At 41.8% G+C, this 27008-nt stretch overlaps 1 protein-coding gene across 1 annotated transcript in view; it reads left to right on the top strand.

Moving 5' to 3' along the window:
* Positions 1-27008, top strand: part of TGFB2 (transforming growth factor beta 2) — a 58630-nt gene that overhangs the window by 11598 nt on the left and 20024 nt on the right. The window contains exon 2 of the mRNA XM_014876916.2: positions 25495-25658. Within this exon, the coding sequence (XP_014732402.1) occupies positions 25495-25658 (164 nt within the window). The remainder of the gene's footprint in view (positions 1-25494; positions 25659-27008) is intronic.

Below are 27008 nucleotides of genomic sequence, written 5' to 3'. Positions count from 1 at the left end.
TTTTTCAAAAAAGCAAAGGAAAAAGCTTGGTTTGTATTCTGTCTGTGTGGTACTTCCTTTGTCCTGATGGGATGAGATTTCATTTGATTCAGGATATGAAACCAAATGGTTTGGTTCTTGTTTAATATAAGGCAATATTTTAATGTCGCAGGATATAAAGTGCCTTAATGTAAGGACAGCCAGACCTGCAGGCAGCTTTCTGATTGAGCCTGTATGTTGCCTGGCAACTGAAGGAGATGCTCATCTCAGCAAGGATGAGATGTTCTTCTCAGGGTGTAACATTTCCAGGTCTGTTCACACTCATAGCTCATCAACAGCTGGTATCATACTTTAGAAAGGACGAGACTGATAGTTCTCTAGGAAGCTTTGAGTTACGATAGAATGGACAGGTTAAAAAAGTTGGAAGCCCTCATTATAATCTTCTGATCTCTACCTGCATATTCCAGGCCACTGAGTTTTGAATTAATTCCTTTTTGAAAGGGAAGAGTACACTTGGTAAATTATTCCAGTGATTAATTACAGGGACTAAAAATGGGTGTCTTCGTGGTTTAAGTTGTTTAGCTTCAAGTTCTAGCATTTGAATCTGGTTTAAACCTTCACTTGCTATTTTGCAGACCCATTGTCATATCTGTGGGCTTTCTGTAGGTACCTACAGGAAATTGAGGTTTTGGAGAGGGGAACAGATCTGGCAAAGAGTAAGCTGGCGTGGCTGCTGGAAGACCCTGCAGTAAGCAGCCAGGAGCTTGGCATGGGCTGCTTTACCCAGTTTCAAGTGGCTCTCACGTCTGTGAACTGTGATCAAGCCGCATCTCTTTAAAGTTAATTGTGCTGTAATCCATGAGATACTTCCTAGCCTTTTCAGTTATTCTCAGGGTTCCCCTCTGCAGCTCCTCTGCTTTGTTCTGCTGAGACTGTGGACAGCAGTATTGGACACAGTATTTCAAGAGTGGCTGTGCCATGTTTGCATGTTGCAAACTCCTTTGGTTCAATACTACACAGTTCATGCAGTTAACTTTGGCAGTAGCTTTGCCAGGAGCTCTATAAGGAAAAGTTGAAATTCATGCTTGGGTAATTATCCACCAGGGTCTCTCCCAAGTTCTTTTCAGAGGTGCTGGCTATCAGATGGAGTCTCTTACTTCGTAAGTATGGTCCAGTTTATCTGTCCTACAGCTGTATTTCCATACTGAAAAACACATGCACATCTTGATCATTCAGGATTCAAGTGACTCTATTTTTGGTGCACCTTCTTCATTATTTAACACATCCATATCATTATTGAATCTGCAGTGGATTAGTAATGGTTTTGTTTCCTTCCAGATGATGGTTAAAATATTAGATAGTAGAGTACAGTAAAATGGGACCTTTGTAGGTGCTTTCCTCTCAGTAATGATTTGCTGTCTACCATTGTATTTTAAGTCTCATAAAAATGCAGGGCTTTGATTCATTTACTGCCTGGCCCTGTTAGTGTCCTGTTTCCTAATGAAGTCATTATGTAGCGCCAGCTTAAATGTCCTGCAGCTACCCAAGTACATTATAGTAAAATAGTTGTCCTCCCTACCCATGTCATTCACTAAGGTACAGACCAGGGGGATCTCTTTTCCTGGAGCTGCTGGGATTATACTCACTTAGTTCCTCTGAGCTCATTCTCATTCCCACACTTCAAGTATTTTTTCTGGGATCAGTATAAGGCTGACTGTGTTAAGTGCAATATCACGGACTGCCTGTTTAGGATTGCGTAAGAACAATTATGTTCTGCCTCAAAACTTTAAGGTATTTTTCAGTATTTAGGATTTATTGAAAGCTAGTTCTAATAATTTACATTCTTCCCTCAACAGCTCTTTAAAAAGTCCTTATGCAAGTTTGTTTTATAATGTTGTTTTAAGTCCATCTGAGTTGCTACTGGAATAAAAAAAAATCTGTTAATCTTATACTTGCCTGACTTTTTTATCTACAGAAGTGTATTTCATATTTCTGTGCTACTACTTCAACAGTTTTTATGACATGGAGGAATATCATGGTTAAGCTTCCTTAGTACTTAAGTAAATCTCATCTCTTAAGTTTCTTGGCCATGGAGCTGATCTGCCCATTTATTTTTTCTTGTCTGTTATCTGCAGTTTTTATTTTCTAATTTTATAGTAGTTCTCAGCAGCTATTAGTTTTAGTTTTAAGGTTTTTTGATAATATATACTTGCATTTTTTACCTTTATCTTCTTAGGGTGGCATTCTTATGGTTTCATTATGGTTCACAGACAGTTTCCTAACAAGAGTTATTTGTTGATTATGTATCACTTCTACTTATCCAGTAAGCTAGGTGTCAGTCCATTATCCTGTCCAGTTTTCTCTGTGAGCAGTTTTGTCCAATTGATTCAGTTCATCGTTGTATCATCTTTGTATGACTGTCTCCTTCATAATACTAAACTCACCTGTTCAGTTTTTTGGGATTTCCTGATTTTGTGCAGAACATGAGGTAGTATATTCTACCTGAGCTTTGAATCTTGCTTGTCAAGCACCTTGCTTCCATCTTAAAAATAAATCAGTACTTATGTTTGGCTCCTTGAAGTTGCTTAGTTGTTGAAGTGCCAGCAACCTAAAACCAGGGTTCTGTAGAGACCAGCTCATTAGAGAGTCACCCTGTTTCCTCAGGAGCCAGGTGTAAAGATGGGTTACCTGGAGCATGTACCATTGGCAGCTCTTTCCTCAGAGAGGCAAGGGGCAGATTCACACTCCTGCTGTGAGGTTAGTTCTCTTGTCAGAAACCATAATTTTGAAGGCAAATAATATTTTTGGGTTTCTTTTCCATGTTCGATAGCACAAGACATGGGAGACCTCCAAGTCACTGGCTCAGTTGGTGACTCCATGTGCAAAGTAGTTAATGGATGTGTTCTTCCTACTCCACCCAGAGGTCTGAGCCCTTAACCTATAAAGAAATTTCATTTGTGCTCAAAATAGTGTAGAGGACATAATGGACTGTAAGTCATCCTAGTAACTGCGACTTAGTGAAAGGACCTTGGCATGAGGGTTATTTGTACTTAACAGGAGTTGATATGCTCATTAGCACGAAACTGGAGCTAACTCTAGCAAGTATCTTCATGCAGCAATCTGTTTTTTTTAACAAGTTACTCTGTCAAAGAGAGTGACCTGTTACCCTGCATTAATCCTCTCTGTGTTAGCCATGATTCCATTGTAGCAGAATCTGTGGCTAGCTGAACATGAAGCTCTGCAGATGAGTTTCTCCAGGTTTTCTTGTGCTGTTCTGTCCTGTCTGTACTGGAACTTCTGATCCTTCCATGTGCATCTGTGTAGCCATTTCTGGGCTCAGTGAGCAGACACATTTCCTATGCAGTACATGAAGCATTTTAGGGATCTTCAGGAGTGGCCTGGGAGCTTCCTGGGCCAGCTGCAGTGAAGAAGCAGAGGAAGGAGTTGAAAGCTGAGCACTGAGGCATGGCAGACAGGTGTGTGTTCCCTGCGTGCAGGCAGCTAGTGGCACTTACAGTGCTTGCAGAGATTTCCTGAGAGAGGCTTAAAATCTCTGTGCTTTTCTGTTCCTGATTTGCACTGCACCAGGGTGTAAATCATTTTACTTGTAATTACTGTTACAAAGCGGGAAAGATTGAACAATTTTAATGTGGTTTAAAACTTTCACTTCCCTCTGTCTCTAGCATTCATCTGTTGTCTGCTGTATTTATCTTAATCATTTAAAGATGTGTTGCCTGTGCTTTGAGTCTGTGAATCTCGACTTCTCTGCAATGAAAAAGAAACCCAACGTAGTTTTCTTTTGCTTTTCCTTCTTCGTTATACTTTTACTTCTTGCATAATTCTTTTTTCTTTTTGTTATTTTTTCTCCCCAGAGTGAAAGAGTTGGACAATCCAATCTGCTTTTCTTGAAAATAACTTGCTTTCATTTCCTCCTGCAGCCAGGGAATAGTTTGGAAAGGCTGTTCCCTGGACCCTTGGCCGAGCAGGAGGAGGCAGCCAGCTGTGCTGCTTGCCAGGGGAACAGGAGCTCTTCCTGGCAGAGGTGGGGCGAGAGGAATGGAGCGTGTGCCGTGGGACTTGCTTTCATCTCCTCCACTCTCTGCGAGGCACTCCTGAAATTTCCTGACCACTGTCAGATCTTCCAGATAGCTAACTAGTGAGGCCCACTTGTATAGGAAAAAAGCCATAAAGGAAGAAAATGCAGCTTGCTCTTAGAAACAGCAATAGATTAAAAATACTAATAAGGGAAGATGGGTGTCTGATAATCATCACGATTCACCTGGTACGAGTGCCCTTTTTGTATAATCATCCATGTAAGTTTCTTCTGTTAAAAATAAGTCTATGTTTTATCCTGTTCTATTTTATTTTATTTAGCATATTTAGGTTTGGATGTGCTGGAATGTTCTGATTCCCCCCCTTCTTTTTTTCTCCTTGTTTTCTTTCTTCTTTTCCAAATTTCTTGGTATGTTTGGATATGTGGATTTGTTTTTGGGGACCCTGAGTGTTGCAGAGTTCTTGAGCCCTGTTGCTGAGATGAAGTCTTGGGCAGGAGGAGTGCATTGCATTCTGTCTTTGGACTCTTGCAGACAAGTTGCTGTCAGCAACACTGCAAATGCTTCACTTCTTGGAGTATTCTCTGAAGTGAAATGTTACAGGTTTCCTGGTAAAATCTAATTTGACTTAATTCCTTGGTCTTTATTGCTGGGGCCTTTATCAGAAATACACAAGTAAGAAGGCTTCTCTTAAAAGCCTCTGGGAAAAAGTTTGGAAGTATCTATCCCCTTTTATGGTTTCATCACAGACATGTTTCAGAAGAGGTCCCAGTGTGAAAATGACTCCCATGGAGAAGCCTTTCTTTTGTTTGCCTCCAAGTCTGACTAGCCTAAATCTGTAACTGTTTTCTTGCCTTCTTCCTGAGGCACTTCAGCGATACCTGGAGGTGCCATGGATTCTCATGGCACCTTTCCAAGTGATACACTCCTCTATGCCTGTGCTGGTTCAGCCTTTGCCACGAACCATAAGTGAAGTCAGCAGACAGTGGGAGGTTCATGGCTTGGCTGGAAGTCACAAGTGACCTACCACTGGTGACAAAGGTCCTCACCTGAGGAGCTGATTCCTGCACCGGCACCAACAGTGATGCAAAATCTTTAAGCTGTGCAAAACCTCGGCATCGTGGGGGAGCCTCGCTCATGCTCCCATGTGTTTTCAAAGGTGGAAGAAACAATTTGTTTGAGGCTATGTTTTATCCACTTTTGTGAAAGTGTGGTTATGGTGAGGTGGGCTTTACAAACTTCCAGTTTGGATTGTTGCAATTCATGATCCTGCAGTTGGGTGCAGAAACTGCTGGTGGCTGACTTCACAAAAAGCAGCCAATGCCATCAGGAGCAAATACATCTCGTGTACTGTGCAAATGGTGTTTGCTCTGCCAAAATATTTCTGGTCAAAATTCGTGTCCCTGACTGGAATTTGGAAGCCCCGTGAGAGCTTGGGAGCCTTCTGACTTAGAGATTTTGTTAACCTCAAATAAATACAAAAATACCCATCTTACTTTTAGCATTGTGAAGCAGTGGGTAGTGTTTTTGGGTACTGACAGCTAAGCAGGTGGGCATGAGCACTCTTAGTTCAAGGGCATTGGCAGCTATTCTATGTTGTTTGTAACCTTTTCATTGCTTTTGACAGGGAGCCTTAAACTTTTATTGATGCCACCAAAGGAAAAAAAATCTACATGAAAGCAGTCTTGTTCTTCTGTGCCGGAAAAAGTGAAAAATAGAGAAAGAAGTTCACTATGGATATTACTTTTTTTTTTTTCCCTTTGGTGTTATTGAGAGGTGCTAAGTAAAACATCTTTGGGTAGGAATGGTCCAGCTGGGGAGGCTATAACTGCCCATGTTTAGTGAGTCAGGTCTCTCCACAGCTCCTGTAACAGAGATCCTTTTCTTTGCTCCCATTCTGGCCCTTCTAGTGCATCAGCCAACTTTCACCCCATGTTGCAGCTGCTGACAGAGAGGTTTTCTGATGTGTGGAGCCAAGGGCCAACCACAATTTGTCCATGTATTTACAGGGATCATTTCACTCCTCTAGAAGCGCAGCCAAGTATTTCTTGATAGAAACATGCTGCATCCATCTAACAACACTATCCAATTGAGGCAAAGTGGAGAATGCTGTAATACTTGTGTTACAGTAGTTGCTGAAGTCCCAGTGAGAGATCAGGGCCCTGGTGCGTGAGGCACTGTTGATCTCAGTACTCTTCCCAGCCCTACAGACCTTCCCCTTTGAGCTGACAAGTCAGATAATGATGCTCTGTGGTGTTATCAGTTACACTGCAAAAGGCACGCGTGCTTGAAACCAGAGATTTTCATCTGATCTTAAATATTTCTTCATGTGAGAGTGTTCACCATCTCATCCAGATTGCTTATCTAGGAAGTGATCGTACATGAGAAATGGAGAAACTTCATGTGTTCATTCACTGCTACTGGTCTTTTTTTTGTTTTGGTTTGGAGTTGTTTTTTTTTTTTTTCAGGGCCAGACATTAATCTTGGCCTAACAGCTCCAATAACTATTATTTCTCATCAGCAGCATGGTGGGTCTGAAAAGAGAAATTAGAGTCAAGAGGATATTTTCCCAGAAGATTACAGCAGTTATAATGGAGGTCAAACTTTTGGCTTCAGCTATTGGACTGTTTCGCTTTAAACTTGAAATGCACATCAATGAAAGGAGCAAGTTCAAAGTTTAGCATGAAATAATGCCAAAGACTAAGGGGAAAAAAAAGCATATCACAGTAATTTTACAAAAATTTGCCATCACTCTTCACGCTGAATATAACTTTTCAAGCAATATAACAAGCAGTCCCAAGATAATGAATCATCAGCAGAGGAAAGTGTCATACGACATAGCATCCTAGTTTGGGGAATTCACAATCAGGGAATAGAGTATCAGTTATAATTATTTACTGTGTTGTTTTAAGCACAAACTTGGTTTTAATACCACAGAGAATTTGCTCATTATACTTGCATTATTATACATGTCAAGTATCCTGGTATAAATTCCTTTAGCACAAGGCTTATCTCTTTAACTTAAGGAGCTGTTATGATTTATTAGTTAGTTCCAGGATAGCAGCAGACTTCCAAGTGCATTACCCAGGAAACAGAACGCCTTGAAGAAACACAGTTAAATTTTTAAGTTAGCTGGTCTCTATGTGTGTAATTGGTATCCTGTAAAAATTGTTCCCACAGGAAGGGTTTTAGAAGGCAGCCACTCACTCTGGATGCAGTGGGAGCTTTCTGTGCATGGCCCTTGCTGTCTAAAGGTTTTCTTGATGCCTCAAACAAACCTTAGCTCAGAGCTACTCAGGATTTATCCCTCAGGAACGTGGAAAAATGATCATTCCCCTGCCTTCTGTGGCAGCTGTTTAGATAGCTGGGGGCTGTTTTTATGTGACACCCTCAGCATTCTCTTTTTGGCCAAGAAACCCAACTCATTAGTCCATGTTTGATAGCTCAGTAGTAATCTCATTCCTCTGCAGCACCTTGGTGGGTAGAGCTTCTATTTTAACTAGGAATCACTGATAGCTGCTGGCTCAGGGCAGTTTTCCAGTCTTGCAGCCTACCTCCTGTCTGTTTTTGTCTAGACCCCGTTTCCCTCATTTGCTAATAGGCTTGTCAGGGTCCAAACTTACAGAAGTCAAGATAAGTGTCATTTGTGGTTTATCCTCTGTTTGTAAAGTTTGTTATCCAGTCCTGAAGGCACTTCAGGTTGTTTGGACACTAATTGCTTCTGACAAGGCCATGTGAGCAGTTATTCAACTCCTTGCTTTCTTCCAGGTGCTAACAAATTGTTTGTTTGAATATTTTTCCACTCTCGTTCTGTCTTTAATTTCTCGCTACCCCTTATTTCCCTCACCTCCCCTTTTATTTTATTTTTTTAATTAATAGATACCATAGATTGCTCCATTCCAGTCTTCTGGTGCCTGACACTGTATTTAAATCATCTTTTCTTAATTGTAAGAGTAGTGTATTAATTTGTGGCAGGTATTTTCAGAAGGTTAGGTAATTGTAGAAGAATGCGCAGGTGTCCGTAGTCCCTCGCACGCAAGGCTGTGCACTAGAGCTGCATTGCTTGTATAAGAAAGGTAGGAAAAAAAAATGGATTGAATGTGTGTGTCAGAGAGACTGTGCCTGGATCTCTGGCTCTGATCGTGGTCTGTGTCTGTCGTTTTTTACACTCTGCTGTGGCCCTGGTTCATCAGCTGGTCTTTTAATTGGTTTGTAGTTTGCTATGTACTTGGAGAAGCAAAACAAAGTTTGTTGAAATATATTGTAAACAGACAACTGAGTTTCTGATTGTGTGTTAAAGTCACTTGTCAGATTTGAACAATGTCATGATCATACCTTTTTTGTTTTCAAAATTAGCCTGAGGAATGAATAGTATCTGTAGTATGGACAGTAGTATTCTGTAGTATCTTTTACTCAAGTGCCTACAGGAGGCTATCAACTAAGAAGAATAGAGCTCAGCTGTGACTTTCCCCATCTCACATTATTATTTTGATTCCTTTTTTGGAATTGGGATGGAATTAGGATTTGATGCCCTTTCAAAAAAAATGGAAGCTATGAAAAGAATGGAGAAAACTAACTTCTAAGCATTTTCTCTCAGGCCTCTCTTTTGAAATAACTGAATGAATTAAGAAGTAATTTTCCCATACTCTTTTCAAGAAATGAAAATAAGGCTGTATCATCTTTCTGACTCAGTGTACAATGTTGGCTAGATTTCCTATCCCAGAGCATACAATTGATATTACAAGAAACATAATTTTCTACATTCTTTGGAGTTTTGTTCTTCGGATAGGGACTGCTCAAGTTTCATGCTAACACAGTACCCTGCCCTGGTCTCCAGGACAGTGGTATTTCATCTCTTCTGATTAATAGAGATTTTCAAGCATTATTTTTTTCCAGTGGCCTGTATTTGATGCCATGGATTATATTACTTTGCACATGAGCTTATCCTTTTTTACATTTCCTCTCTTCTTTTTTGCTTCGAGTCTCAGTGGCTCCTTTGCTGTATCCAGGTGCCCTTCCCTCCACCGTTGTCAAGGGTGAAAGAGGTGTCAAAGAAGAAAGAGGCATTATGTATTTGCAGTGCTTTAGGCAAGTGGTGCCACAGATTAACTGGAGATGTGGTTTATCACACCTAAGTGCTATTCATCTAATCTTAGATTAGCACTTCCATAACTTATTTCGAAAGTGACCTATTAAGTCTTTTTTTTCCATGACACTCTGGAGCCATTGGATCTCCTTGCTTAGCCCTGACTTCTCTCCATTTTGACACTATCCTATTGGAAAGAGATGTGCAACACTGAAAGGAAATACTTTGTATGTGTGTGTGATCCCAGTTAATTTCTGTAGTAAAAGCCTTCACTTTCCTTGCAGTCTGAGAGCACATTACTTTTGCTGCAGTGATGCACTGAGAACTTGTTTATCTGCAGTACAGTTGTCTTGCTGTGTCCCTTCAGTTGAATCATTTTTTAAAACTTTTTTTTTGCAGTGATTTTAACTTTTATGATTATTTTGTGCATTCTGGTAATACTTCTGTGTATGTAAAATAACCTATTGTTCTGTAAATTTTTAAATGGCAAAAAATGTGTTCTTTATTGCTTGATATGACTGTAGGGTAATTAGCTGATGTCCCATACTTCTCATTTGTATCTGTGATCCTGAGGTCCTGGTAGTACCTGTGCATCAATAATACAGAGCCAGGACAATGGTGTCCCCTCATTATTGATGTAATCCTTGTGCATTTTGAGGACAAATTCCTTCTGAAGTTTCATCTCTGAAATGTGGAGCTTTTCCTTTTGATGGAGGGTCAGCCTTGGGTTGAGGAGAGCTAGAATAGTCCTGAAGCATTCTATGTTTGGTATAAATAGGTGTGATATTTCGCTGTCACCTGTTCTTTTGTATCAGTGTTGAGGAGGACTCTGCCTCCAGGATATGCAGCCTGTACTTCAGACAAAACACCCAAGTGAGCAACAAACTCTTTGGACAGTTCCCTGTTTCACAGCCACTTTCCAGTGCTTGTTCCCTCTCAATATGATCCTTAAACTTAAGTATCTTGTGTAATTTGTGTCAGTGTCATATGACTGGAGCAGTAGAGGCTTATTTGTGGAGCCCTGCTTATGCTGGCACAGGTCAGCTGAATACCTGCACAGCCCCACCAGTAGGAAGTATGAGTAATAATGCATATAGAGCAGAAAAATTAAAACTTGCCGTGAAGAGCCACCATAGTTTTCATGCTCCTTTGAACAAATGTGTTTTCAAATCATTCTTTAGCTTATTCCAAGAAGCTGCTGAGGCACTCCTAGTCTGTTTTGAACCTTAAGAAATGCAGACATTGCCCCTGTAGTTGCTGTCCATATTCATTGTCACAGTCATGGTGTTGTATGATGCAATTTGTGGAGCTCTTTCACTGAATGTGATCTCTGTCTGGAGTCTGCGTTAGTTTTGGATTCTTCTGAATCATAAACGGTCAGAACATCTTTTTCTAATATTTAGTTGGATGTCATTTTGTTAGTCTGAAACATATTCTTTTATACTTTTTGTTTCTTCATGTGCATATAAGTGTGTCTGTTTGTATGCACGCCTCTTTCTCTAGAAAATTTTTTCTCAAACATTTATGCGCGCCCAAAAAAGCAGGAAGTAAAGTTGCTTGCCAATGTAAAGCAGATTTTTGGGGGGGTATTACTGCAAAGATTTTTAAAAAATAGGTGAAACTTCAGGTGGAGGCAAAGAGTTTAAATTGATTGAGCAAAACCTGTCATTGCAATAGGAGGCAGTAAGGAATCTGTTGTTGAGCTGGGGTGTAGTTCCATTGTCCTGGTGGTACCACGGACCTGCTGGAGCTGTGTGTCCCTACCCCTGCCACTCAGGGACCTCTGGTGCACAGCTGTCCTGCTCCACACTTCTCTTGTCGTGGTGTCTCCTCCAGGCTGTGAGAAGGCTCACCAAGGATAAAGGAATCAGGAACTCAGTGGTGGTGGTGTCTGTCCAAAAGCCAGTTCTCTGCAGATGGATCTCAGGCAGATGGCGGCGCTCGGAGTGATTGATGTTTGTAGTATTTCGGGGAAAGACGTTATCTTGCCCTTTGGAAAATCCAACTGGATCAATCTAGCTGTTTTATTTGGACACAGGAAAGCCAGTCTAGCCTTGTAAACCTGAACACTCGGCTATGAATAGCACAGACAAGAACTGAGTGCCCACTATGATACGAACTTCTGGATTTCCTCGTGTGTTAACCTGTCACGAGGAGGGCCCGTGCTATAAAATGACATTTTCGTGTCTGTAATGCCCCGTGTTACCTTGTGCAATGCAAAAAGAGAGTCTATACCTGCAGCAGCCCTTGCAGGGAGCCATACCCTTCCTCATTCTCCCATTCCCATCTCTCCCAATTCTCTTCCATCTCAGACACTAGAAGGTTAAAATATAAAAACTGCATATATTCTAACAAAAAAAACTTAATCCTTTTTCAATCTGTATATGATTTTACTCCAGACAAGGCAACTTTCCAGATTTACATAAACCAGCATTTGAAATGGGATGGTTTTAAGACTCAGAAAACTGTCTAGGACATCTTACTATGTTAACTTGAAATTATTCAGAAAAACAATCTCTTTTTTAAATCTTTTTTTTTCCTCCTTACTTTTCCTTCTTTTTTGTTTCCTTTTTATTCTTGCTTTTCTGGCAGTAAATTTTAAAAATATTTTAGATTTTTTTTAACATTAGATTAAGTGGTTTAGGTTGTTTTTTTTTAAACTGAACAGATCACTGTTCAGGAGTGATCTGGGGGGCTTTCACAGAAAGGCTCACTCCTACTGTGCTTGGACCAATAGAGACTGGAGGCCACAGTTTAGATCAGACTGGAAAGAGGTGGGTTTGTGTAAAAAGTAGACTGTTGGAATTAAACATTTTTAGTCATAAGTATCTAGAACGTTTCCAGCATTGAAATAAAAAAAAAAAGTTCAAGTTGGAACAAGAGAGTCTGAGAAGGTATGGTCTTCACCTTCCTACTTGCAAAAAGGTCTGTAATGAATATTGGTGTCTTTTAAGATTCAAAGACATTTTGTTTGTTTCTACTTCAAATTTTGAGAGGCATTTTGGTCCAAGGCTTCTGGGGATTAGGTTAGCAAGGCATAAATTTCTGCCTCAAGGTCAAGCAGACCTGTAACCTGTATATAAATTAGTCAAGTTATACCATTCAGAGCTTGCACCTGTTGGGCTGGCCAGCCATTGCATTCCCATGGGAAAGAAGCTGGGAATGCTGTCTCTTTCTAACTTGTGCTGACACAAAGCATCTAATCCATACAGTTAATTAGTACAAGCAAATGTTAAATTCAGAAGAGCTCTCCCAGCCTTAGGGGTCTTGCAGTTCTGAACAGAGAGCACTTGGAATTTAGCATTAGTCAAGACTGAGCCTGTATGGACACAGCCTAGGTTAGAAGGTGAGAAATGCTTGGAGTTTATCCTTGCCAAGCTGTGCTACATGGTGCCAATCAATATGGCTTGATTATAGAGAATTTGAGCTTAGTTGTTGCTTTATGACTATTCTTACTCTTCAATATCACTTGGCTCTCAGTGTTATTCTGTAAACTCAATTATGGAATGACAGAAGTTTACCCATGTTGGTCCTTGCTGTTGTGCAGTTCATAATGTGACAGGCAAGGATCCTGTAGGACAGAGCATGAAAAACCATCTATTATCTTCTTTCCCTTGTCTTTCATTTGTGAAGGATGATAACAAAAATGTTAGTGTATATTCTAGATGGAAAGGTCTGTTTGAGATGCTGCTCTTTTCAGGGACTCTAAAAAGGCATGCAGCACTCTTACCTTCTCTTAGTGGCATTTCTTAGAGGGCATTTAACTATGGTTTTGATTTTTGAGAGGTTTGTACAGTCGTGGGATTCAGTGTCTTTATTTGAATTGAATAAAGCCAGTCAAACACTGTTTGGCACAAGGCAACAAGGTAGGTATGAGACGCCGAGAAGAGACTCTGCTGAGCTCTAGATGCTTCACATTCCAGACCTGCTACCTTGCAAGTGTAATATTTACTGAGCTTCATTTCAGCTGGAGATGAAGAGCAAGCCTCTGAAGGAGAAAGGAGTTAGGGGGATTTTGAGCCTGTGGAAGAAAAGCTTGGCTGAACTGGTACAGCATGCTAAATTCTCCCTGGGTAACTGACTGACTTGCATGAAAATATGTAAAGAACAGTCACTCGTGGGCAGTTTGGTCATGTAAAATCAATGTGCACTGCAGTAAGAGGAAAACAAGAAAAAGAAGGAAGGAAAAAGGAAAGGCTTACTCTAGCTCTGAATGAAAAGCACCAAGCTTTTGTGTTTGCAAACATGAATGGATTCTTGAAAGGGCACAAGAGCAGTTCCAACACTTCTGCTCCTCTGCATGCTTTGATTGATTCCCAGATGGCTTTATCAACTCAGAGGACTTCTGTAGAGGGGGTCACGGTCCATGGTTCAACTGGTGCTTGAAATCTTGTTTAGAAATAAGAGTTAGTAAATGAACAAAGCTGAAAAACTGGAAGTCATAGACATTTTTAATGGCTGCAAATCATAAAATCCAAAGCCTGAGTATAAGTGAGGAAGCTTTGCAAAATCACTCTGGTATTGCATGTTTCAGTCCCACAGGAGTGCTACTGGAGAATTATTTCAGATTTTTGTCTACCAAACTAAGTATCAAGGAGAAACTGGATCTAGTTCAGTTGGACTTCATTGAATTATGCCTTCATGGTATTGTAGCTGAAAAAAAGGCTGTGATTCCAAATATGATGCGTAACAATTGTGCAAATTCCTTAATCCTGTTTTCCATTCATTTATGTAGTAATTAAAACCATAGACCTGGATACTCTTTTCACAGGCAACTTTCATTTGCAGAGACCTATTTAATTTCCTATGGTTTATGGCTGTATGTGCAAATTTACTTTCTTCCTAGTCCAGAAGAGGGTGAAACCTGATGGTGTTACCTTCATTATCAGTCTGTGCCTTGGCTTGGTTTCTTACAAGTTGTTCAGTACATGACAGTGTAATTTTGGGAGTAAAGAGGTTTATTTCGGTTTGTTCTCCTTAGAGAGCACCAAAAAATACACTAATGAAAGAATAAGCTCAAAGAAGAAGGAAAGTTTTAAGGGACTAATTTAAGAGGGAAAATGCCTGAGTGGTTTAAAGGAATGAAATGGTGGGAGAGCTCCAAGTGAGATGAGGCAGCAAAAGCAAAAGAGCTACCACCAAGTGTGATGAATGACAGATGTGCACCTAAAAACAGTGGCTTTTTTACAGATGGAGGGAAGAAAAGGAGAGCTCATGGTTTCAAAGGTACATTGCCTTACATGCAGTAACCTGCAGCCATAGGTAACAGGCAGGACTTGCTGCTCCAGACCTTTGGCAGCAGGACACTACTCTTTCTAGGTCCATCTTAAAAGGAAAAATAACTTAGGACAACTTGGTTTATGGTATACTCTTACTCAGTTTTCATCCATGACCAAGCAAAGACTGCTGCCCTGCTGGGTTCTGTAGGATGCACAGTTCAGTTTAATCTCTGTGCAAGGGACCTGCCTTGACCAACTTCTGTCAGTTGAAACTGTACTCTCTTCCCATACTAAAACCAAAATAAATCAGGGGAGACTGGATGACTCTATCTAGCCTGGGATGTAATCCAGGCTGAGGGGGCCTGGAGAATGTTAGTAGGAGGTGACTGTCCACAGGCCAGCTTGAGAATAGTGGAATGAGCAGTCTCTGCAGAGGGTTGATGCTCATTTTCATCTCTCTCATCAGGACTGTGAACTGCAAGGCCACCAAGAGCATAGGCAGGAAAGCTATTACCTACTCCTGCTCCTGCTCAGAGGAGGCCTTTCCAAAACACAAGTTGGGTAGGTTGGGAAAGCAGTAATAAAAATCACATTCCAAGTGTGAGCTGCATGGAGGATTTGGTCCTGTAGGCTCTCCTCAGTGTGAGGAGCATCACAAGGGCTGGGTTCAACCTGTGCTCCCTCAGTGCTACGGACTCTGAGGCAGGAAATCCTTCAAGGCTGCGTGAAAAGCTCAGAGGATGACTTTGAGAGGATTGTGTTCAAAGGGAAGCCAGTGCCTGTGCTCTTTCTCTGAAGCAGACTGATAGGCTTCTTGCCCTGTTTCTGTGCTAAATATTCAGACTGGTTTCACCACATACATCACATACATTGAATTCCGGCTGGTTGAATCGCCCTGCAGATGTATAAGAGGAGAAATAAAACGTTGGACTTGAGAACAAGAGAAGTGATATTTGGATTATTCTGTGCTAAGGTAGAGAGGCACACAAACACAGCAGCTTAAACTGAATTGTGAAATGGCCTGAGAATGTCTTTTTGCTGCCATTTCCTTGATTTCAACACACTGAGTTTGTCATGTATGACGGCTTTGTGGTTGTTGTGACACTGTTGGAGAAAATTGGATTTGGGGAAAGTTTTCTTAGTTCTTTAAATAATTCAGAATGTTTTCCAGTTCTGTTTTTTTTTCTCACCACTGCAGCTTTGTTCTGCAGCGGTACATTTTTTGTAAAGTAGATTTTTGTATAGTTGCATTGCCCTGGCACAATATAATCCTTAGGACCTATCCAAGAGATTTCCTGCCATCCTCATGGATTTCGTAACAAAGCTCGTGATTAGAAGCCCTTCTATGCAGAAGATTAAAATGGAGATGGCATTCACAGGCTTAAAAGGCAGCTCAAGTCATCCAGCACTAAAGGCGCAGGTTGGAGCCTGTGAGGAGCGTGTTTGCTGTCAGTGCAGCAGCCTCATTTTACAGACAGAGACAGACTTTGGGTAACCACAGCTCGCCTTAAAGGGAGTGCTGAGTCCCTCTCCTTACAGAGGTCAGCCCTGTAAACCCTGCTTTCTACCAGTGAGAGGATATGCCTGTGCTTCTCTCCAAGGATCAGGCTTAAACACCATCCTCCTCACTGGAACTGCTTTTGGGGGTCCCCAAAAGACCACCCTGGTCCCCAGCTCTGGGCTGGCCCTGTAGGATCAATGTCCCGTGGCTCTTGTCAGCATCCTGACCCTGTGGGCCGGTTGACTTCTCTGCCGTGGGTGCTGCTGAGGGAAGGCAGCTTTCTCACCTTACCTGGGATGGCATGTCCCCCCAGGGCAGCAGGATGCCTTGGCCTCGTGCCCGTGGAAATCCTGGAGCTGAGAGGAGGGAGAGATGCGGAGTGTGCAGAGCTGTGTGCAGGCATGCCAAGCTCCTCTCGCTGACAGGGAAGATAGATTTATAACAGAAGTGATTTTTTGTGTGAATCTGAGGGATTCAGTAAAAGTATGTCTGAATAAAGCATATTTTTAAGAAATAGTTCATTAGTAAAATGGCACTGTGGTAACATGGTGAAGCCAGTCTGAATCCTGCTGGCTGTGCTGTGAGTGCAAGTGAAATTCATCGGAAAGGTGTCAGGAAGAGGAAGGATTAGAGAAAAAATAAACATATATAGACTTTCTCAAACACATACATAAATCGAACCTTACATCTAATCTGTCATTGAGAAGGTAAATTTTTTTTCTTAGATCAAAACTCTTCCATGTGGCTTGGGTTTGGGTAGGTTGAAGCATTGATGGCTGCTTGGGGGGTTTCAGGCACTGCAGTCATCATCCCAATGTCTGTGTGAAGCAGTGGGGACACAGCAGTGCAGCTGGGCTCGTCATCTTGTCTGCCTCCTCAGCCAGTGGAGAGGTCTCTGGTTGCAGAAGGTATCACTTCAGCAGCATGCAAGCAGGAGATTGGAAATGGAAGAGGAAAAGGGTCTTTGTTACAGGGAAGGCTGGTCAGTCTTGTGAATGGGGGAAGGTTGGTTTGCTCTGTTTTCACTCACTGAGGTCACTGCAGCCATATAACCTCAGCTGAACTGTGCCAGCAAGTCAAGTCTTACTCTGCCTGTGAGAAAGGCTTGTGTTCCCTGGTGAGCTTTTTCTTTTTGCCCCACCTTTTTTTTTTTTTTTCTTTTAAGATGAGATAGGCACTTGTACTTGCAATTCCTCCTTATGATTACTAGCTGAAAGAGGAGCAGCCTTTCATGGAGAGAGATGAAAGACACTAGGAGTATTTTTCTTACATTCCAGTGTAAGTAGAATAGCGAAGTACATACCTGAGACGTTTCCAAACACAACACACATCTATTACATATTTGATTTCAGTGGTGATACATGATAACCTGGGATTTCATTCAAAGGATCCTGATGGGGATTTGAAAGGAGTTCTTCTTCCCTGAATGTTCACAAAATAACTGCTGAAAGGCCTTTTGTTGGCAGATAAATTCACAGAGAGGCTGAAGACAGTTTCCTTGTACTGAAAATCTTCTCTGTGCTTGCAGTTGTGGAGGTAAATTCCTGGCCCTTTTCAAAGTGCTGGGAATGTTTGGTCGGTGACTTCAGTGGGACCAAAACTTTACTCAGGATTTGGAGAAGCTTTGGTATCTTTATAACTTGTTCTAATGTCTTTTGACAGACACAGCAGCTTTCCTGTTAGCTTATCATGCACCTCCCTGGAGAAAAGGATCAGCTTCTCTTGGGAATGCATGGTCATGGCCTTGCTGTGCTGGCATCAGTGCAGGAGTGAGGGACACATCTGAAGATGTGTTTTTCTTTCTCACTATTAAAATTGCAGTGTTGCATACACAGCAGTGAGATTAGAGGGGGTTTATGTGTGAGAGAGTGAGCTGTTGTGCTGTACCTTTACCCTGTATGTTTTGACCTGCTGCAAGATTAAGACTCCTTTGTTAAGAAACAAAGATAGTAGTAGGGTTTGTGTTTACATTCCCTCTCTGGCTGCTTCGCATGACAGGTGATGTGTAAAGAGGACTTTGAGAAGAGGAGAATTGAGGTCAGACCTTTCAGACTTCCTAAAATGCCTGGAGATTTATCTTTGTGAAAGATGGTCTAGAATGGAAAACTCAGCAATTGCTGCTCTCCAAAATAATCCCAAGTAATTAAGTTACCCCAATTAAGCATTGCTCAAACGGCTCAAAATTTAGAACAGCTGAGAAGAGCTCTCATGTGATTTGTCAGTGTTGTTTGCATTACCCAGCCCCTGTGTTTCAGGTTGGATGAGGGAAAACAAGCCAACAGCCTGGAAAGCTTTGAAGGCAGGCAAAGAGAGGAGGGTCTGGTGAGTTCACATGGTGGAATTTCTCTTTGGGAAATTCACATTCAAGCAGTCATAAAGGCAGGGGCAGAAAGTGTCTGTTGGGCACCGTGTAGGTGTTGTTATGTGAAGTGCTGGTTTACTCCTTTCCATCTGCTCCAAACAGGGAATAGAAATATCAGGTATGGAGCAGTACTATCTGTGCTACTTTGTCTCCAGAGGTTCTGTGCCCTAGGAGGGATTCCATGCTCCTTTTTAAGAAATAAAGAGTATTTGGGAGTGGTCGCACCAAGTGTGCTTGGGTTGGAGTTCTGGTTTTGTGTTCCTGAAAGGGACCAGACAGTTTCCCCTTTCATCTTAGCCAGAGGTTTCTGTGATTTCAACAAGCTTTTGATTGTCCTCCAGCCTCAGAAGTTTGGATCCAGGCAGTTGATTTGAGAGGCTGTGTTCAGTCAGATTCTTCTAGAAGTTAATACTCGGAGAGTATTTGTTTTATAGCAGAAGTGGTCTTCTGGGCAGCCCTTGCTTTCTTCAGAGCTGCAGAAGAAAAGTGCACTTTCCTGAAGGAATTCACTCAACAGGACACACTTTCAGAACAGGAGACTTTGCTAAGGACCAGGATTGTCTTGCAGTTGCTTCAGGTCTACTCTGTGGTGGTGAAGTAGTTACAAGATATTGCAATCTCTGTGCTGGTTTGCCTTGCCATGCATCTGAAGATGTAAACTCACACATGCAGTCTGTAGTCCTTAGTTCCAGGTGTCTTCCTGTGTGTTCCACAGGTGTTACCTTTTTGCTCCAGACATCCCACACAACCCATTTCCTACAAAGCAAATTGTGTAGCTTTGTCTGGGAGGACTATGTATGTTTTCCTTAAGTGTTTTTCTCCCATTGCTGAAACACATTCATACTTTCTAATCTTCCCTGCAATGAGCAGATGGGGACAGGTTTTTTTCTGTGGCAGGCTGCACCCACCTAAGCTCTCCTTCCCCTTGCAGCAGGAGTGTGTGAGGCAGCAGTGCCTCCCTGTCATTCACAGCATCCTGGAGACTTTGTCTTTGCTTTTGGTCAGTAGTATGATTTTTTTTATTCTAAATTCTGTTTTGGACTGAGTGTACAAAGACTAGTAGCTTGAAAATAATTGTGAAAGGGTGGCAGAGAGAGAAGGTCCAGTGAAAAATAAGATCTAAATGAGGGCTGTCTGATAAGATTCACTTAAATCAGACAATTCAGTGACACAGCAAAATTACAGCCCTTCTTGCAGTGGTCTGCATACACAATTAACATCCAAAGCAGTCAGTGTCAGCTGCAGCATTTAAACACAGTTGAGGTTAAACTTGCAACATGATTTGACCCAGCCCAGGGAGAACAACTACCAAAACAAAAGAACAAAAAAACCCAAACAAACAAAAAAAAATTTAAAATGTGTTGACCTATTACAGCCTTAAAACAGCAATGGTAGCTTTTCAAGGCAAGGTTTGTTGCCCACTTTAAGACTCACATCCAGCTCCAATGTCCTAATAGGGATGAAGCGGAAGGAATTAAGGGAGCATGTAATAAGATGCCTTTCTCTTTGCATCTTTATGGTGACCCACAAAGCCAGGACTTAAACCTGTTTTGTAAAAGAATCCTATGCAGCAGCTTTACTACACCACTAACAATTACTTGAGTTTATTTTGCTACTTGTCTTTGTGAGAACTTTAAACCTAAACTTAAATTTAATCCTGTGATTCTCCAGAGGATAATTACAATGTCTCAGTATCCTTACTAAGCCAGTTGCATTTTGACCCAAAGATGACTGCAGGATGTTTTTCACCATTACAGAATTTGAAAGTACAGGGGACAATTATGTAAAAGTGTTGTCAGAGTCCATCAAACTCCAGAGCAATAGGAGTACCTTGAGGGAATGAATTATTTGGGTAACTGGAAACCTGACTACCAGATCTGTTTGCTGTTGAGATCATTGCTTTGGCTAGTCATCTTTTGATTCAAGCTTGGTGAAGCAATGAGGAAGTAGTAGCAGAACCAGAAGGCTCTTGTCAGGTTTTTAATAAGGAACACATAATTTCATAAATGTGTCCCCTGAAAATTCCCTCCTTGCCTCATTGTGCCTGGTTTTAAATTTGGAATGTCCTGGGGTTGTTTACTTTTCATATATTGTCGTAGATCTTAAATGTGTTTCAGAAGAGGAATAGCAAGTGGTTCAACAGTGAAAAATATGTGACAAAATCTGGTAATTGGGTATTTCTTCTTTCTCAACCTACTGTGTTCCCAGTGGGCTTTTTCTGACTTCAGTGCACAGTCCCTCCTCAGTAGCAAATGGTTGATGACAGATAGAGGTAGTACCTCAGTGTTAACTTTGTAGATAAAAACTGGAATACTGGAGTGAGTCTCTTACACTACTTTTATAGTGTCTACTTTGAAGCCTTGCTGCGTGAAGCCTGGAAGCTGTGCCTGAGGAGGAATGGCACGAGTGTTCAGTCCAAGAGCACTGATCAGCTGATGGATGTGCTCAGAGCTTAATGTCATGGTGGGATTTACCCTTGGGGGCCAGTCCCAATTCCTGGGTATGACCTATGGCTTCCATCATTAGGTCCCCTTTGATTGCAGAGAGGCAGTTTCCAGCAGGATTTTGAAGTCACATCAGGGTCGGGAGGGGTGAGCAGAGTGATTATTATGGGCTTTGGGAGCCCAGATGCATTAAACAAGCTTCTAATTTCTTGGAGAGGCTTTCCCTGGAAAAGAGGAGAGGATTTGTGACCCAAGTGTGCCTGACAGGAAGGATGGGATCCTGCTGGAAAGAGGTGCTGTCACAGCTGACAAGATGTTCATCCTTCCAGCTCATGCTGCTTCACTTACCGTGTCTTTGGAGGCAGCCTGACCCAGCTCCTGGCAGGGACCCCAAAGCTGAGCAGGGAGAGAAATTCACACACAGCGAGAAACGATGTCACGTTATGCTGCTTGTTAAGGAAAAAAAAACCATAGAATTTGCTATCAGTGAGCTGAAATCTAAACAGCCTAAATGGTCCTAATAGTTAGAGAGGTTAGGGAAGCTTGCCAGAACGTGGAAAGCATAACAACTGCATTTAATAACAATCAAGCTACTCTTATAAATATTTGCATGTGCTGCTTCAAAGCCTACTACATGGTCATTCATGTAGTGCAGTTAGAAAGATGAGGAGGGAAAAAAAAAAGAGAGCGAGAAGAAAAGGGCACTCCGTGTTTTGTAGCTGCCATAATAAAGAATGGGCAAAGCACCAGAAAGAAAAGAAAAAGGAAAAGAAACCCTCCAAAGTTTAATAAACACAAAAGGGAATAAAAATAAATCTTTGGAGCATTTATTACAAGCCCCTGATGGAAGGATTAGATTGAAGCTCTCAGCCTTTCCAGTGTGGGTGTATGTGTGAAGGCGGCCTGTCTGGCCTCTTCCAACGAGAAAAGAAAAGTTGTTTACATTTTCTAACTTGGGCTGTGCATGTAATTGATTTCTTTTTGTTTCAATAGCAGAAATGAAAATTCAGAGGGAAAAAAAAGCCTCATTTGGATACAATTGAATTTAGGTCTTTTTCCTCGCCAGAATGAAAGCTCAGCTCTCAGAAGAGCTGTGTCAAACAGAGTGTTTTGTTTCTCCTGAAATGTCAGTACATGCAGTACTTGTGAGGAAAGCTGTGGAAATGCAGGGCTTAGTTCATCAAACACAACTGCGCAAGGCAGAAGTGTCATCCTTTTATGCAGGTTATTCCTCATTTGGGGAATATCTTCAGCGTAAAACAAACTTCCTATCCCTGCTTTCAGGGTTCTTGGCTACACCTTGCTCTCCTCCCAGGTGCTCCTGGGGGGCCTGTGTGCTGTTTTGGATGGCTGGTCAGAGAATGTGTTCAGTCTCTCCCAGTGACAGTGTTCCAGCCTGGAGCAACACTGAAGACTGTGTTGGGATGGGTCTCCTGCACCCCTCCCGTTGGTGCTTTTCTGCTTCATCAGAGCAGGGCTGCTTGCTGTCCAGGTTGCTGGCACAGAAGCCTGGAGGATGCTGGACATGGAACAAAGTCAGTAAGAGGCAGAAGAAACCACAGTGTCCTTATGCACTTAATCACTCACATACCAGAGTACATTTTAACCTGGCAGGTCGGACTTCCCCATGTAAAGCAGCTGATGAAGTTTTAGCTTGTTCAAGACAGAAAAAAAAAAAAAAAGCAAACCCAAAAAGCAAAAGAGTAAACTTGTGATGCTTAGTGTTTAGCAGCCTAAAGAGAGGAGGAGGATGGATGCTGCCTTCGCCTTCTCCAGCTGTGTTGTGCAACTCGTCTCGACTGTGATGGTTGTGATTGTGATTATTACAGCTGGAAGTCTTCAGGTTTTTTTGGGGGTTGATTTAATGAGTAATTTAAAAATGATAAAAATGGAACCTTTCATTGCATTTACTATTCTCTCTCCCACCAAAACAAAAGAAATCTGTGTTTTCCTAGCTACAGGAAACATATTGATTTAATTCCACTCATTAATGATAATAGTTCAAAGAATACTTCAGAAGTCTAGTCTGCAGCAGGGTAACTGTGTTTGCAGACAAGCTTGGTCAGAGTCATCCTGGTGTCTGCTGGAGTCATGGGGCCAGCCAAAACCAGAGGGGAGTGCAGGGGTATCTCACTGCATCTGAATTGATACAACTGTCAGGTTAAGGTGGAGTCACAAAGAGAGATAAATTGCAGCATCTGAGATCACTTAAAGGCTAATCCAAAACCTTGTAGACTCCATAGGGTTCTTAGAGTTCCTTTAAAGAGAGTTGCAAGTCTCATTTCTCAGACTTCATGTTGATTAATTTTCACATAAACCCCAATTGTGCAGTCAGCCATTCCTTCTTTTTTTCATCAGCCCATGAATAATGCCTTTTCCTCAGTTGACTTCCTGTGGATACTGTCATGAATGATAGAGTAAAGAAATCAAATTTCTTATGTGAGATTTTGCACATAAAGATGTGAAACTGTCTTATAAGAGAGATGAAGCTTCTTTAAGATAAGAATTCATGCTGACTGATAGAGTTGTCCCATGTCTGCCTTCCAATGGAAGGAAAATACTTGTTTGGAGCATATACAAATGCACATATGCAAACACAACAACGGGCACACTAGAAGAATATTCATTCTCTGTCTTCCTTATATATGAAAGAGAGAAAAAAAATACAAATGCAGGAATGGCTCAGGAATATCCACTCAGATATATATTCAGAGATTTGTTATATACAGTACCTAAAACAAAGAACTGGAGAGAAGGCCTACAAATATAGCACAAGAAAGTTCTAGGAATAAGAAGCTAAATATAAACCAAACTGACAGTTAAATAGGGCTTTTCGATCTAAAATAAAGTCAAGATGAACAGGGTTTGTCTGTGCCAGGGCAAGTGAATGGCTGCTAGTTTGGCTTGTCCACAGTGAACAAAATGGTAGGGTGATGCCTCAAACAAATGACAGGAAAGGACAACTTACAACTCATCCTGGAAGCATCAATCTCATATATACATATTATTATGCCAAATTATATTCCTAGTAGGATTAGGTTTGGCTGAAGAACAAGTAGTAGTCTCTGAGTTTCCTACAGCAAGAAAAATAAACTGAAGATAGTGTTTCTCTCTTGAAGGAGGATGTAATCTCCAAACCAAGTAGCTTTTATAAGAATTTGAAAAATGTATCAGCATCATAATTGCACACAGTTAAGCATTTCTCAGCGGCCCTTCCTTTGGTATTTTGGGAGACTCCAGCAGTGATGTGTTGCTGATGGGAGTGAGGAGCAGCTTTGGTGTGGGAGTAATTTGCATCCGTTTGCCTTTGAGTTCTCACTGTGAGATTGTAGCAGTTTCCTGTCAATAAGCGTGGAAGCCAAGAACAGTGATTATGATGCCTGGGGGGTAATCTTCAAGCACTGCAGATGTGAAAATCTGAGAACTCTTTTTTTTTTTTTGTTAATTAAATGGAATCATAAGGAAGTCTGGGGCTTCCTGTTCGTAGTTGTACCTGTTTGATCATACTGAGGGTCTTCTTTGGGGCGTACTCTTTCAGAGGATTGTTTTGAAATGTTTTGAGAACTTGTCATCTCTCACTTATAATGCATCTACAGTTGAGGCTGAGATTATTTCTTTATCCTCAAAGATTTTCTCATAGCTACATTTATTAAGTAGTCAGTTTGAACTTACCAAAGAGCTCCAACAAGTGGGTCATTAAATGTGTAACTGTGAGAACACCTGCACTTCCTCAGCTGAAAATGTCTCCCCAAATAAAATTTTCCTTCTTCCTTTTTTTTTTTTTTTTTAATTTATCCACTTCAGTTTTCACACTGTAAGAGAAGAAGAAACGGTTCCCTCGATTTGAATAGAGATTTTTTTCAGGCATTTCATCTTCTCTCTGAGGATTGTGAGCTTGTCTCCTTCCACCCTCTTCCCCTGTTTCCTCTCTGACAAGTTTGGGTGTCAGGCAGGAGTGCTACAGACAAATTTCTCCTGGTGCTGCTGCTCTGGACAGTGTGGAAGGGCCTGAGATGATGACTGAACCCCTTAGGGTTACCTGGTTTGTGCAAAACTGCCTTGCTGCTTACCCTTAGTCAGAGTTTACCACTGGGAAAAGAAGAAACGTTGTTTTGAAACCTAAACTGAGATGTATAACGCTGCTGTTGAAGACTTGAGACCATTTTTCTGGTTTTTTTCTGCTTTTCCCCAATATATAGTAAAGGGTGGTTATTTTTATGACTTTTAACTGCTTCCAAGTGGTCAAAATTCATGTAATCCTTTTTACAGTTTCTACTGTCTGCTTGCCTTTTCCCTTTGTTTTTCCTTTTCTCTCCCAGCCCTCATCACTATAATCAGAATGATTATTTTGTTCCAAAAATATCCTTTAATAACTAGGTATGGAATAAAATCTGAAGCTGGCTAATTCATGGCCCGTATTCTGGGGGGAAGTGGGTTTCAGAGAACATGTAGATCAGATGAGCTGCTGTTATTTGTTGTCTTAGCAGATCTTTGTGAACACTCTGTAAGCCTGAAGGCATTTACCATATATCATCTGCTATGTTTTTTTCTCAATTCATAAATATTCAGGGTTTTCCCCCAGTAGGTTGAAAGAGGAGAGGTTTAAATGCATGACCTGAAATAGAGTTGAAAGTAATTGTTAATCTCTATTAATATGGCAATCTTATAAAAAACACACGGGGTAGATTTTCTTAATTTTTATTAAATCGTTAATAGTACTAAATTGACCATTGTAAACTGAGCCACGCTTCAGATATTTCCCTGACTGAGGCTGTCTTGTATTAGAATGTTTGAAGGAACAACGTATTTTGTCATCAAGAGGAGTCATGAAACCCCACTGCTTTCTTGCAGACGCCATCCCGCCGAACTATTACAGCCTTTACTTCCGAATCGTCAGGTTCGACGTCTCGGCCATGGAGAAGAACGCCTCCAACCTGGTGAAGGCTGAGTTCAGGGTCTTCCGCCTGCAGAACACCAAGGCCCGCGTCTCAGAGCAGAGGATAGAGCTGTACCAGGTATGGAGGCACCTCACACACCTCAGCTCCCCACCTGGCTGCTGCAAACCCACCTAGCAGGCAGAGCAAACCGTGGGGAGAAGCAGCTGGGTCTCCTCTCTTGTCTTGGTTTGAAAGACAGGTGTCTGCTAAGAAAGGCTGGAGCCTCTCTTGGAATGGAAAATGTCAACCCCCTCCCTCCAAATTTTTATAATTTTGAAATTAAGGGACTCTCAGGCAAAGATATGGGAATAGGAGTTAACAGTTCTTTACTAGGAAAAACTAAAATAGAAATACAGCCTTACAAAGAGCAAACCCAAAACACTGACAGAGTCAGAATACAGCCTGACACCCCATCAGTCAGTCAGGGTGTTGGTAGCAGTCCCATTAAATGGTGGCTACAGTTCTTCTGAAGTGGCAGATGTGGTTCTGTTGAAGCAGTGATCTTGTAGAAGGGTGCAGTTTTCCTCCAAAGGTCCAGTGATGATGTGGAAGGGTCTGGTTTTCCTCCAGAATCCTCTGGAAAAAAGGCTGCCTTGGTGTTCCAAATCTCAGATTTTATCTAGGTGGGAAATGCTTGGCTCCTCCCCATGGGTGGAGCATCTTCCAATGGGATGATGTAATTTTATCAGTCATGCAGTGGGACTCAGTGGCCCATTAACAGAAGATATTTCCCTGGAGGAAGGATGGGTTGTGGAAAGATAAATACTGCCCCACCTGGTTTTAACAGATGGTGATAGAATACATACTTTTGGTCACATCCTGTATTGCAACCTAAGGCATCTCTCCAAAGCTGCCTCATATTTCAGTGCCTTCCCTAGGAAGGACTTCACTCGAAATCATACGAAGCTGAAATGTGCAAACTTTTTCTAGCAATTAAGGCTCAGGACTCCAGAGTTTTGAGTAAGCAGTTTGCCCAGGTGGCCCAGAGGGCCAGTGGCATCCTGGAGTGTATCAGCAATAGTGTGGCTAGCAGGACCAGGACAATGATTTTCCCTCTCTATTCAGCCCTGGTGAGGTCTCATCTCAAATCCTGTGTCCAGTTTTGGGCCCCCCCACTGCAAGAAAGACATTGAGGTGCTGGAACATGTCCAGAGAAGGACAGCAAAAATGGGCAAGGGTTTAGAGAGAGAGTCCTATGAGGAGTGGCTGAGGGATCTGGGAGTGTTTAGTCTGGAGAAAAGGAGGCTCAGGGTGACCTTATCACTCTACAACTCCCTGAAAGGAGGCTGTGGCCAGGTGGGGATTGGCTTCTCCTGTGCAAGCAGCAGCAGGACAAGAGGAAATGGTCTTGAGCCGCAGCACGGGAGGTTCAGGTTGGACGTGAGGAAGAATTCCTTCACTGAAAGGCTTCACAAGTATTGGAACAGG

The sequence above is a fragment of the Sturnus vulgaris genome, chromosome 3 (genome assembly GCF_052056855.1).
Source record: "Sturnus vulgaris isolate bStuVul1 chromosome 3, bStuVul1.hap1, whole genome shotgun sequence".
Taxonomy (NCBI): domain Eukaryota; kingdom Metazoa; phylum Chordata; class Aves; order Passeriformes; family Sturnidae; genus Sturnus; species Sturnus vulgaris.
Note: the sequence above shows the minus strand (reverse complement) of the source record. Positions and strands in the feature narration are given on the sequence as shown.